General features: G+C 41.7%; 1 protein-coding gene across 3 annotated transcripts in view; it reads right to left on the bottom strand.

Moving 5' to 3' along the window:
* Positions 1-13,396, bottom strand: part of HECW2 (HECT, C2 and WW domain containing E3 ubiquitin protein ligase 2) — a 451,986-nt gene that overhangs the window by 118,984 nt on the left and 319,606 nt on the right. For all 3 annotated transcript variants that reach the window (XM_018061392.1, XM_018061400.1, XM_018061404.1), the window contains 4 exons: positions 13,097-13,239; positions 7,944-8,044; positions 5,870-7,219; positions 4,716-4,811 (listed from right to left, as the gene is read on the bottom strand). In XM_018061392.1, the coding sequence (XP_017916881.1) occupies positions 4,716-4,811; positions 5,870-7,219; positions 7,944-8,044; positions 13,097-13,239 (1,690 nt within the window). The remainder of the gene's footprint in view (positions 1-4,715; positions 4,812-5,869; positions 7,220-7,943; positions 8,045-13,096; positions 13,240-13,396) is intronic.

Here is a 13,396-nt window from a genome sequence, read left to right as displayed (position 1 = left end):
AGTTTCAGAGCAGTGCCCAAACTCTCTAACTAATTTCAGCTGTTGCCTGTGCCTAATACCAAAATATGTCACCACTTTGCCACTAACCAAGCTTTCAGAATTTACTTTCATCTACCTACACAATGGTCCCTATCATTATAATCTTAAATCATAGAGGAGGAAAAAATGTTTGAGACTCTGTCTCAACTTTTGTGTGTGTTAGCTGCTCAGTCATGTTTGACTCTTGCGACTCATGGACAGGGGTTCACCAGGCTCCTCTGTCCATAGAATTCTCCAGGCAAGAATACTGGAATGGGTTGCTATTCCCTTCTCCAGGGGATCTTCCCAACCCAGGGATTGAAACCGGGTCTCCTGCATTGCAGGCAGATTTTTTACACTCTGAGCCACCAGGGAAGCCCATCTCAACTTTTATTGGTATGAAATCTTGCCAGGGGCCAGCGTGAGGAACTCCGCCCATGGCAGGGTCATGAGAAAGGAGGCTTGGCATACGCAAAGGCGTGATCAAGCCTCAGGAAACCCCCTGTTGCCGAGCATCTAACCCCAAAACCAGAGTCTGTTTTATGCTCTCACCTACACCTCTGACTTTACGGGGGGCTCTCCCCCATAACCGTTTCTCTCGGAGAAGGAGTAAATGTGCAGCTCCAAGGCAATAAAAATTCTTGGGTGTGACAAGACTGTTTCAGCTTACGGACTGCTCTGAAGGTTATCTAGCCCACCTGTATAGGTTTGTCCGGCCACATGTGATTGTTTACAGCCTCCCAATCTGAGAGGCACGAGATGTTTTAGACTTACTAAAGGCAAACTCTTTTGGGGAATTAGAAATTATTAGTATAGTGGGTTGGTTAGGAATTATATTGGTGAAGGGTTTTTCATTTGTTGTGTCAATAATTGCTGCTAATTCCCTGCTCTGGGTGGGACAAGGATGTCTCAGGTCAAACCTCTCTGCTGACAGACTAGCTTGTGTGACAGGATTATCCATACTCCTGCCACATGATTGTTTACTACCTCTCAACCATAAACAGCACAGAGAATTTTGGAGTATTTTGAGAGTCTTAATTAGCATAGGGCTTTTTCTTCTTGTTGAGTCAATGATTGCCGCCAGGCCTCCATATCCTTAGGCACCTGGGAATATATTAATCAATGTATTTGGAATATAGAAAAGGAAATACAGTAGTTTTTGATGTTAGCAATACTAGACTTTTTGAGTTAATGGATTTTCTCTTTTGTAATAGATCACTGTGCTTTGTTATAAATCACTGTGTCCTTGCTATGTAAGAATGTAACTTTATCATATCTTAAGACTAAATAGATCTTAAGGGGAGCATTGGTGAAAGGATTTTCAGTTGTTGGACTGATGTTTGCTGCTAAATCTCCATGTTCCCTACCCTTATAATGAATATAACTAACATATAGGAGAAATAAGTATTAACCTTTAAGCATATAGGAGAAATAAGTATTAACCTTTAAGACTAATCATGTTAACCTTGGGTTAAATAAATTCCTTTCTTGATTGTAACTCACTACACCCTCACCCTATAGGAATGTAACTTTATTTGGAGGGTGGTGCCTGGTTTAAGAAAAAACACCCTTGGAAGAAATAAGTTTTTTGGTTATCAGAAAGAAAGGATCATAAAATGTCAGCAGGTCTCACTCATGGCCAGAAGATGATGTAATATTCCTAAGACCTTTTTTTATACATTTATGTGAAGCACCTGATTTTGATAAAGGTCAGGACTGATGACCCCCGCGTGACTCTGTATTCATCCCTATGTGTAACAAAAGGTATATAAGCAAACCCAAAAATAAAGAAATTGGATCAGTTTCCGGAAAGACTGATTCCCCCATGTCGCTTCTTTCTTGCTCCCGGTTTTCTGGCTGAATTCCCATCTGGAGCATGGATGCTATTCCATGTAATCCAAGTTATTCAGCCTCCTTTTCTCCACTAATCTTCCTACTGCACTATCCATTTCTAATCTCTCTATATCTGTGATTAAATATGTATTTTTCCAAAGACGCCGACTCCGTCCCCCCACCTTCAAATCACCCTGGATCCACCGGGGCTGGACCCCGGCAAAATCTTAAGTTACTTAACTTATCTGGGCTTTGCTTTCTCCATCTATAAAGAATCAGGTCAGTTGATTTTTACCCATTGATCTATAAGTTACAGATAAGACTTTCTTGACCTACTTCACAAAATTGTTACTAAGAATTTTTTTCAAAAACATTCAAGATGCACTGTAAACTGTAAAGCACTGCATAAGTTTTAGGCATTACAATGCATGCATGCATTCTAAGTTGCTTCAGTCATGACCAATTCTCTGTGACCCTCTGAGCCCACCAGGCTCCTCTGTCTGTGGGGATTCTCCAGGCAAGAATATTGGAGTGGGTTGACATGCCCTCCTCTGGGATCTTCCCAACCCAGAGATCAAACCTATGTGTCTCTTACATCTCCTACATTAGCAGACAAGTTCTTTACCACTAGCACCACCTGGGAAACCCCCAGGTACTATAAGTAATGTTAAAAGTATAACCCTAACCTTAAAATAATTAAGCCAGGTCATTTAAGAGACCGACCAATCTGCACACTCCAAGTGGATCCCCTTAGTTGAGACTCCTATGAGACAATATGTGAATGCAGAATGCCATAGCTCTAAGTTAGAAGCATGGCCAGAGACCGCTAGCAGCAGAGCTGCCCAGTGAGGAAAGGAAGGCAGAGAACTGGCCAGGACAGGACAGACAGATAACACAGGCAACCAAGTGACTAAATAAACTGTCAGCAGATGAGACAGACTGGGAATAGGAGAGAGCAAAGCAGTGTGGGGACAGAGTTTGAACAGTAATCAGGTATGGTCACACATAATCTATAACTGCTTCACTGTAGTGCAAAACCCCACATTTGCAAGTTAATAATAATACATAAGAAGGAACAACTCAAGAATTTTCCTCCTGTTCATCAGTTTCTCATTAAATTGGATATACTACTAAGGTGCTTTTCTCATTTTGGATATATTAAGTTATTAAAATGAACAACCAACTGTTAACTTCTTTAAACCCTAAAATTTTAGTATTACATCTGTGTAATGCAAACACCAGTGTTGAAACAAATGCATGGAAACAGCACGAAGAGTGGATGTAATTTTAGCAGGAAAGTACCTGTCCTTCTTAAATACAATCTAGAGACCAAATTATGAGTCCAACAGAAATCAGATGTAGCCAGCAGTCTACAGCCAAACTACCCTGAATGCACCCGATCTCCTCAGAGGCGGCCAGGAGGGTGCCATTTATCCATACACTGATGCAACGCCATGCCTCATGTCCAGGTGCCTGAAACTCCAATTATTTATTATTAATCCACATATGCATGTAAGCAAGTTCTCCCACAATTCTCTGCTGATGTTTCTAATTCAACTTTCTCCAATTACATCTATATATCACCCAGGAATATTTTTCTTTTCTGCCCCTAATGTTTTCTGCAAGGGTAAGTAATAAGGAAGTTTCCCTCCCCCACCTCCAACCTGCTTAAGATAACACATGGTTAATTAATCTCTTGGCTTATTTTTTAAAACTGCTTAAAATATGTTTCCTATGAATAATCACCCTCAGTTACCCACATATATGAACAAGGGGAGAATTTGTGCACAACAGTATTTCCAAATGATCAATTCAATATTTCTACAAATTGCATATAGGATCTTTCAGCTCTTTTGTCAGAATTCGCCCAAACTAACCACTCAGCATTTTAGCCTTTTAAATGCATACTATCTCTCCCCTCTTATGTCCTACCATTTTTAAAGCACAGAGGGCCAAAAGGATCAGCTTCTTGCCATGATCACATATAAGAGAGTGAACAGAGACGTGAATCAGAACGAAAAGCAATAAGGCAGAAAGATGTATTTTCCAGTATGTTCTTAAATGCAGTATTTACTATTATTAATATCATTGTTTACCAAAATGCTTTGCTCTCACAGAATAATATTGCCTTAAGGGATTATAGAAACTTGAATAGAGTTTAAATTATATCCAGCCAATGACTGGCCATGGGCATCACTCAGCTCTCTGAATTTAGGTTGCATAACTTTCCTAGCATCCCTAGTCCTCACCCATGTCTCCTTTAAGTGCTATGTGTTTCTTGAAAGTGAAGGAAATGAAATATCTTTCAAATCCCCAGATAATCATCATACTCCAAAAAAAATAGTAACTTCTGAAATTAATAACACTTCTCTGGATATCCCAAAGAGAACAACCAGGACCCTGTACTTAATGACTTAAAATGTTACAAATAAATAAAAAACAGTATAACACATGGAGCTAAAGCTTTTCTAAAAGATTCTACCTATTTGTTACAATCTCTATATGTGTAATAATTGAAATATTTGTGTAATAATTAATTATACAATAATTGAATATTTGTGTAATAATTTAAAATTCATGCTGTCAATAGGCAAATTTAAAGTTTTTCTATTGTATACCCAGTTGTCCATAACATCTGGATTTATTTCCCTTTATTTACTTTCCCCAGCTGCCCTTTCATCAGGTGGAACAGTGCCAGTCGGGAGTCGACAGCTAAGCACTTTCCAGACTGTATCTGCTCAGTCGAGTGGCAGCTGCCAGCTCCCTTCTTCTGGGGTCCTGGGCATCTATCCTTTAATTCCCATGGGTCCTATCACCCTTGCACCCTTTGGTCAAGGTAAGCCCTTTAGTTAGCAGTTCCTCACTTGGTGGGAGAGCCTCATCCACCCTCTGGTACCGGCTAACATCCTGGCGAACTGAAGGCAGCGATCGCAGTGGCTGGTGGCCGTTGGATTGACAACCTAGGATTAAAGGTAAACAGTTACCTGGGTATTGTTTTCCCCTTCAGTGTCAAAACAGCCCTTGTTAAAAAAAAAAAACTCTACATAAATCCTGGGGCCAACCACAATTCCCATCCCTCCCCTCCTCTGCCTTTTCCCATGCTGGCCTCGGTCCTAGTCATGCACCAATGCTTTAGGGTCACACAGTGATCTCAAGATAATGAATGGAGAAAAAAATATATGGAGGAAGAAAAAAGGGGATACTTTAAGTAGCAAACAAATTGTAGGATAAGAAAATCATTTCTATTTCTGAGTCTATGCTATTTAGGCATATGAAATTATCCTCGGACTTTCTGATGCATCTATAATAAAACAGTTTGAAGGAATCATTCTACCAATCCACATTCACTGAGACAGAAAGCAAATTTTACATGTAAACTTGCATCCTCAGACACTCAAACAGCATATTTTCCACGTGTCAGAACACATCACCTAACTTAGTAGACATTTCTTATACTGCAGAAGGCAAAAAATGACTTTTGACGCCAAGCACACATGAACCTTCTGCTTTGAAGCTTCGTGCAATAAAGAGTGACTTAAGATGTTCCAGAAAACCTCACAGATAATACTGGTAGATGCTGTCAGCCTGTCTGGCTTGGTATCTACACACCTAGAAATTCCTTATTAAACGCTTCTTCACACTGCCCAGATGACAGAGCCGAGCCCTGGGCACATGAATGCAATGGTGCGCAGCACGCACACGTGCAGTTTGCTCCTGTATCTGCCCTTAGGCACTCTAGGCCTCCAGGGCTGTGTGGACCACAGGCTCCCCCACCCAACAGGCCACTTTCCTAGGGAAAGCAGGTGCCCACATTCATACAGAGCCTTGAAGTTCATTATTTGACAGCCCTCTTATTTCAGCAGTAGAAGACCCATTCAAAAAAAAAAAAAAAAAAAGCTGTTGAACCCGAAGGTGAAGAATTCAGCTAACATTTGACCTGCAGCATAATTTACACTGAGGGACAACCCTCTGAGCAGGTATGCCTGAGACACAGGCCACCTTGTCTTCTACATCCTACCTCCAATCGCGCCCTCCTCCTGGGCAGTGGCCCCTTCACAAGCCCCTGGGGTATCCCGAGCAGCTCCCTCTTCTTGGGGCTGGCTCTCAGCAGCAGCAGCAGCTCCCTCCAGGCTCTCCCTCCGCTGCCAGACCTCCCCCACCTCCTCCTGGTCAGGTACAGTGGCCGGTTCTGATCCTGGCCCTTCCTCCTCTCCACTGGGCACCTGCACCACAGGTAAGGAACCAGGAGTGCATATGGAATCCTGGGACCCTTCGGCAGGGCCGCTGCTGGCGGGCTCTGCTGCACAGGCTCCATCTTCCTCCTCCTGAGAAGAAAAGGCTGGAGTTTCAGGGAACCGTGCGCTCTCAAGAGATGAGCACCGTGTCTCCACCGAGGAGAGCTGTGTGGTAACGCTCTCATTGCAGGAGCTGTCGGCCCCTTCCAGGTCACTCTCTCCCTCAGGCCTAGTGCTGGCCTCACTCACGCTCTCTGTCCTGGCAGGGTCGCTGGGCTCTGTTTCTGAGGACACCTGGGAAGGCTCAGACCCCTGATCGAGGGACTCTGTCTCACTGACGGCTCTTCGGCTCCCCCCGGACGTGTCAGAAGTGCCCGTGTCGGCCCCACTTGTGGGCTGATCCACCTCCTGAGAGCCACACAATTCAGTGCTGCCCTGGTCCACACTCGGTTGAGACTCTGGGCCATTCTCACTTTCATGTGGGACCGGGCCTGAGGGTAAAGAGGTCTCCGCAAGCTCTGGAAGGTTTCCCAGCTTATCCTCAAAGGAAGCAGCTTCATTAATGGAGGCTTCCTCAGTCTCCACTGGGTTGTCCTCTGGCTTTGTCTGAGATGTCAGGCTCCCATCATCAGTTCTTGATGCCCTGCTAAACATGATCAAGCCTCCTTCCTCCTCCAAGGAGGATGGATAGCCCAGGTCTTGCTGGAACTCATGGTCTTCTTCATCTGAGTCAATATGAAGCATTGCATTGAGTCTTGTGTCAGTGGGAAAACTACTCCTTAGCTTCGGAGAGGCTCCCACGGACCTCTCCGAGCAAGCAGCTGCACCTGACCTAGAATGGCCATTGTGTTCAATAGCATCTAAATAATCATTGAGTGAATCCTGACGTCCTCTGGGAGGTGAGGTCCTTGAAGAAGTAGAAGTTAATTCTTCTGTGTCTATTTCCAGAGTAGAACTAGTCCTGAGAGAATGCTTGGGCGTCCCATCAGCACTTTCCTCAGAAACGGGTCCATTGGAACAAACTGGGCTGTCGTGATGGGCCCCTGGCGTGTCCTCCTCATCAGAAGGGCTTCCTAGGTCTCCGTTCACAGAACTGACTCCAAGTATTGTGCCAACAGCTTCTGGAGAGGCATCTGAAGGAGAAAACAGCATTGATGAAAACAAAGGCGTTATTATGAATTAACTTTTAATATCCTAATTCTTTGCCGCCAATCAGTTCAAAGAATTTAGTCATCCCATCGAGGACTCTTCACAGCAAGGGTCCCCAGCCCCAGAGGCACACACTGGAAAAGTCCGCATGGCAGAAGGTGAGCGGCAGGCAAGTGAGTGAAGCCTCATCTGCATTTACAGCCTCTCCACATCACTCACATTATGCCTGAGCTCTGCTTTCTGTCAGTTGCAGCATAATAAATGGAATGCACTTGAATTATCACAAAGCCATCTCCCATATCCCTGGTCTGTGGAAAAACTGTCTTCCATGAGACCAGTCCCTGGTGTCAGAAAGGCTGGGGACTGTTTCACAGTTATCACCAACTTGCTAAGATTCACTGCTCACTACTAAACAGGTATATATATTGCTGGTCAGCATGACACATGAGGTTTTATATGTTCACTACTGCTGAAAATTCCACATCCCAGTTTCCAAAAACAGAGATTTTTCTTTTTATATAAACAGGCTTTCATATCTGCTTGGAAAACTTTAGCTATCATTCAATAGCTATTTTATGTTCAGAACAGGACACAAACAATTCTATTCAAATGTAAACTGACAACAGAGTAAGATTCAAATGTAAACTGGCAACAGAGTAAGATTTAACAAGTTCTACCTACAGTGATGTATTTACACAGATATCTCACCTTCATGCACAGAAGATGTGACCTCCACTCTGAACTGGAGGTACCCACTCACATGGTCAGCTGGGAGCCTTCTGCCAAGGTTGTAGCTGAGCATCTGGTCACTGCAAGAATAGAAACGGTTCTTTCATCCTACTACTCTGCTGTCAGGCTTCATCTTCTTCCTACAGGCCACCCTCTAAACCCCACATATTTCTCTTAAAACTTTCATACTCATGAGAAAATGAAAAGGCATGTTAGAGTCAACATAATATTATTCATTTGTATAAATGAATACTTATAAACCCAGGGATAAAAGGGAATCTTGTCACAAGGAAAATTATTAGTAAATGCAATACAATACAAAATGCAATATAATGTTGTTATGATTTTTTAAAGGGCACTGATTTGTTCTCTCACAGCTAATAGTGATCAGGAAAAGAACATTTTAAAAGCCATCAAGAAGCTGGAAAAGGCCTAAAATTGTGAGTGTTTCCTGACTTAAATGTAAATGAATAGAGGGCCAGGGTCCTTAGCATTTAGCATGAGGCAAGAATACTTTCTCCAGGGGGTCCTCCAGACCCAGGGATTGAACCGGGGCTCCCACATTGCAGGCAATTTCTTACCAGGGAAGCCCCTCTAAAAAGACAGGCACAGGGAATTCCCTGGTAGTCCAGTGGTTACAACTCCGTGCTTCCACTGTAAAGGGCAGGGGTTTGACCCCTGTTTGGGGAACTAAGATATGCCATGTGGCATGGACAAAAGAAAAGGCAAACAGAGGTAAAGGTCATCACATGGAGGGCACAGAGCTGCTACATTCTGAAGAACAGGAGTGGGGAGCTAGGAGAGAGCCGTGTGAGAACAGGCCAGGCTCTGGTACCTGCTCCCGCTGTGCGAGGGGCAGGAGGCTGCCGCACCTCCCCTTTCTCATTTGTAGAGTAAGGGGCTCGCTCTTTGGCCCTCACTTGGTGGGGGTGACTATCACTGATTCTCTGGGCAACTTGTGAGCGATACTGATGGGACGGTTGGAGAAGCTGGCTGCACCACCTGGTGGGGACTTGTTGCCATGCTGGCAGGTGGACTGGAGGGGCCCACGCAACCGGACCTGCCTAGCCTCTGCTCCATCTTAGCTCCAGGCTCAGGCTATCAGCTTCCTTGAGGATGAAACAGATGATATTTTTCAACTCCGTGTTTATTTCCAAAGTCAAATACGATTACATCATCTCCTTGTCTGCAAGTAACTTTCATTCTGAATCTGATGCATTCTTAATTAAGGAAAATAATCAGAGGGATAGGCCCAAATCACACCATCTCTGTTCTCACACTGCCCTCTAATGGCAACTTTAGGAGGAAAACACAAGGCCTCCACCTAATACTTGAACCACTGTAGAGTTCAGAGCCTCTGGTCCCTATTAATTACTAATCTACATGACAATTTCCCTTGTTCTCTACCTCCTCGGCATAATTTTAAATAGACGTTATCTGTTTAAAAGAACACATGCTAACGTAAAATCCCAGCTCAGCTCTTATGAATTTCTTTGGCTTAATACAAAGAATTTCTTAAAACAATAAGATTGTTTCCTTTACTTTTTACTTTTTCTTCCCTATAAATTTTGTAATAAATATTTGATTGATGCTCTTAAAATGCTTTGTTTCCCCTATCTGAGTGCTAACACCCTAATAAGGGCTTTGCATGCATCATCGCCTTCGATCCTCCCTGTGAGTCAGGTGGTGGCCCTGTTTTCTAGAAAAGGAAGTTGAGGCACAGGGAGGATAGGTAATTTGCCCAAGGCCAGACAACAATTAAGTGACAGAACCATGATTAGAACACACATATTTATGACATAGAAGCCCCTGCTCTGTAGGCCCCAGATCATATCTCATTTTATGAGCATGTTCCATAATCCTTGGCTGCTTTAAGTAGCATGGATTTTAGTGATATTTACTCATGGCTCATCCCAATACAATTGACATCACAATGTTTTGTGTACTTAAGCTGGTATTTTAAGAAAATTTTTTCCTGTAAAGTGATGTTTTGGCATTAACTATTAGATGATACAAGTATGTTAAATGCTATTACATTACAATGTTCTAATAATTCTACAATGACTATAACCTGCATAACAGAAGTGATGTCTTTTTCCTTGACTGCTGTCTTCCAGCCTTTAGACAGTGCCTGACATGCAGAGATGCTCCACCTTTGTCCACTAACCCATGAACCCAGCAGCAAACTACCTGAACCTGCTCTCAACAATGTGGTCCTCATCCATCTCTTTGGACATTCAGTCTTGGAATAATAAAATTTTCCCTTCTTTGCTAAAATTAAATTGACTCTCCTCTCCTCCTCTTTGGGTAATAAAAGTAAAGTGTTGGTGTTGATGATGAAGACTTTAAAAAGTGATGGATTTTAGCTAGGAAGTAAATGTTTAGCAGGGATTCTAAGAATGGGATCCATTCTTTTGCTCATTATCATATTCCCAATACCCAAAACAGTGCTTAACATTCAGTAGATACTATATGTATACACATCCACATATTTGTTGAGTAAATTTAACAAATGAGACTCTTTACTTTGAAAAAAGATTTTTTTAATAGGTATTAGTGCTGTTTTTCACCCAAACCGACAAGATACTCAACTCTCCCATCTCTAAGTATAGGAAAGACTCCCTATTCAGAAACTCCAAGTCAGGGGGTTTCATCCTGGCTGAGCGACTGCCAGGGGGTTCACCTGGTTCTTATTCTTCCTCAGTTTCATCTGGCTCATCCTGCCTCTTTCCTGTGATAGATAATTGTGTACCCTATATTATACATTATTATGGTAGATAATTATAAAGAGTAAGTGCCAAAGAACTCCCACTGCCTGACAGGCATTTTCTCACTAGTGTAATCAGAGCAAATGACAAAGCATGGGAAAGTGATGTGCTTTTTGGACAGAATGCAAGCCACTCTCTGAAAAAAATGTCACATTCAAACCAGTACTCTTGAAATAGGTAATCAGTAAGGAGTTTCAGCTCATCCTATAAAATTTTGCCATATGAAACTTCAATTACTTCAGAGAGTTGCAGTCTACAAAACACATAAGTAAAGAAAACTCATTATTTTTCAAGATGTATCAATTACTTGATAGAAAGTAATAATCAGATTAAAAATATATTTAGATGCTAAGAGCAGATACACTAATATGTAGTATCATATTTATTTAATAAAGCAAATCCCTAAGTATCAGGCAATGCTTTTAATAAAACTTGTGTGGAAATATTTCATAATTCTGGCATATCGCAAATTCATACTGGACTTCCTTCCAGTACACACAGAATCTATGCCAGGCAGTATTATGTATCCATTCTTTAAAAGACTGAATGAAAGTCAGCAAGTTAACAGGAGATTCAAGCACTAATAAGGCTTTATTTTTCCTTGATCATTCTTATGGGTATACATAAATGGACACTTCTGTCAAAAATCACAGATATTATATAAATTATATGATAGGCCCAATAGTTAATTCTCACCAATTATAATTTTTCATTTTCCGTCAATCCTAAAAATAATTTTTTAAAACTTCCCAAAGCTGAAGCTCCAGTACTTTGGCCACCTGATGCTAAGAGCCAACTCATTGGAAAAGACCCTGATGCTGGGAAAGACTGAAGGCAAAGGTAGAAGAGGCAACAGAGGATGAGACAGTTAGACAGTATCACTGACTCAATGGACATGAATTTGAGCAAACTCCAGAAGATAGTGGAGGACAGAGGAGCCTGGCATGCTGCAGTCCATGGTGTGGCAAAGAGCCGGACATGACTTAGCAACTGAACAACAACAACAAAAGAGTATTACCTCCACTAGAAGCAATAATTGCTGCCCTTAAAAATGACTGCAATTTCCCTGTTTTATCAAGTTAAACCAGGCTGCTAGAATTTCAGCATAATATTTCTACTTTACGTGGTCTGGCTCAACCATTGCCTCTAATGGACAGAGAATTAGATTCCATTAGAATCTCTTTAATTTCAGATGTCGAAGGGGTCTTTGAGATCATTTGGTCTAAAGACTATTTTTCAAACAAGGAAACTAATGTCTGAAAAAATCGTGACTTGTCAAAATACTAAGAGGACAGTTAATTAGCTGCAAAGTGCCTATGAATGATCAACCTCTCAGCTGGATGAATATTCCATCACTGCCAGCCTTAAAATGTGGCAGAGAAGTCGAGATTCTGGGACAGACTGATCTGCTCAAATCCCAGCTCTACCACTGGCTTGCTAGCCTCAGATTCCTCATCTCTGAAATGGGTATAACAACACTGTTCACCTCGCAGAGTTGTCAAGATTATAGAAGCAGATGAGTGTAATTTACTTAACTCCTGACGTAGAATAGGGCCATACCATCTTTTTTTTTGTTTACTTTTGTTTATTATTGCTGCTACCACAACTACAGCTACTGTTTATCGCTGATACTGCTGACTACCACCACTGTTATCATGCATTCATAATGTTCTTCTAAAATGAAAAGGATGCCCCGTAGTGCTACCTCAGAGCAGCTGTGTTACTGAGTTTGCTGGTACTTACCATGTAAAAATATATACACCGTTTATAATACAGAATGGAGGCATGTTATGATTTCTCAACTACTTGATTCACAGCTTACAAAAAGCTAACAGAAAGGAGACAGATGTCAAACCACATTTTAAAATTCTCTCAGTGAGTAATTTCTAGTTACCTAAATGAATGTCTTAGAGCTCTAAGCACATGTCTTAGAGCTCCACACCATCTCAGAGTCTAGGCTCTGTTTTAAATGGCCCTAAAATAAGGTGGTTTTGGTATCTTAGGCATAACAAAAATCTCTGGATAGGGTTAATCAGGATTGGGAGGTGTCAACCCGATACTGGCATCCTGTTCTAGGGAGAGGCTGTTATAGCAAGACTTCAATATACTAAAAAATCAATTGAGCACTGTGACATTTTACGCTGAAATGCGAATAGTAGGTACATCTTGGGAAGGATAGATAACTCAAAAAAGATACATGAAAATAAGGTCCTTTTTATCCTGCACATTTTAAGGCATATGCCAGCACTTTCATTTTTAAAAGAAGTATGTTACCACTTCTTATCAGTGAGAAAAGCCCTAGGACTTCAAAGTATCATTTCAGTTGCTTCAGTGGAAACTACTTGCAACAGGATCCCTGATTACCCAATGGCTTGCCGCTCCAGTAGCCTCTGGACTGGGATGGTGAGCTTCCCCAGGAAACGCTTAATGATAGGCCGGCTCTTAGCAAACTTGTCTTTAATTTCAATCTCTAAGACGTCAGTAAGGAGTGCAAAAAAGGAGTATTTCTGGAAACAAAACATAACACAGTCAAAAAAGAAATACAAAATTATGTATATCATTTTATTAATATACATTACTATAAGAAAAAATAGTATCTCTTAAATTCTAATGACATAGAGAGTCTACATTGCCAGAAAAATCTGCAACAATTGTCAATCTTTT

This window comes from Capra hircus, chromosome 2 (genome assembly GCF_001704415.2).
Source record: "Capra hircus breed San Clemente chromosome 2, ASM170441v1, whole genome shotgun sequence".
NCBI classification, from domain to species: domain Eukaryota; kingdom Metazoa; phylum Chordata; class Mammalia; order Artiodactyla; family Bovidae; genus Capra; species Capra hircus.
This window is presented reverse-complemented; position numbering and strand designations above follow the sequence as displayed.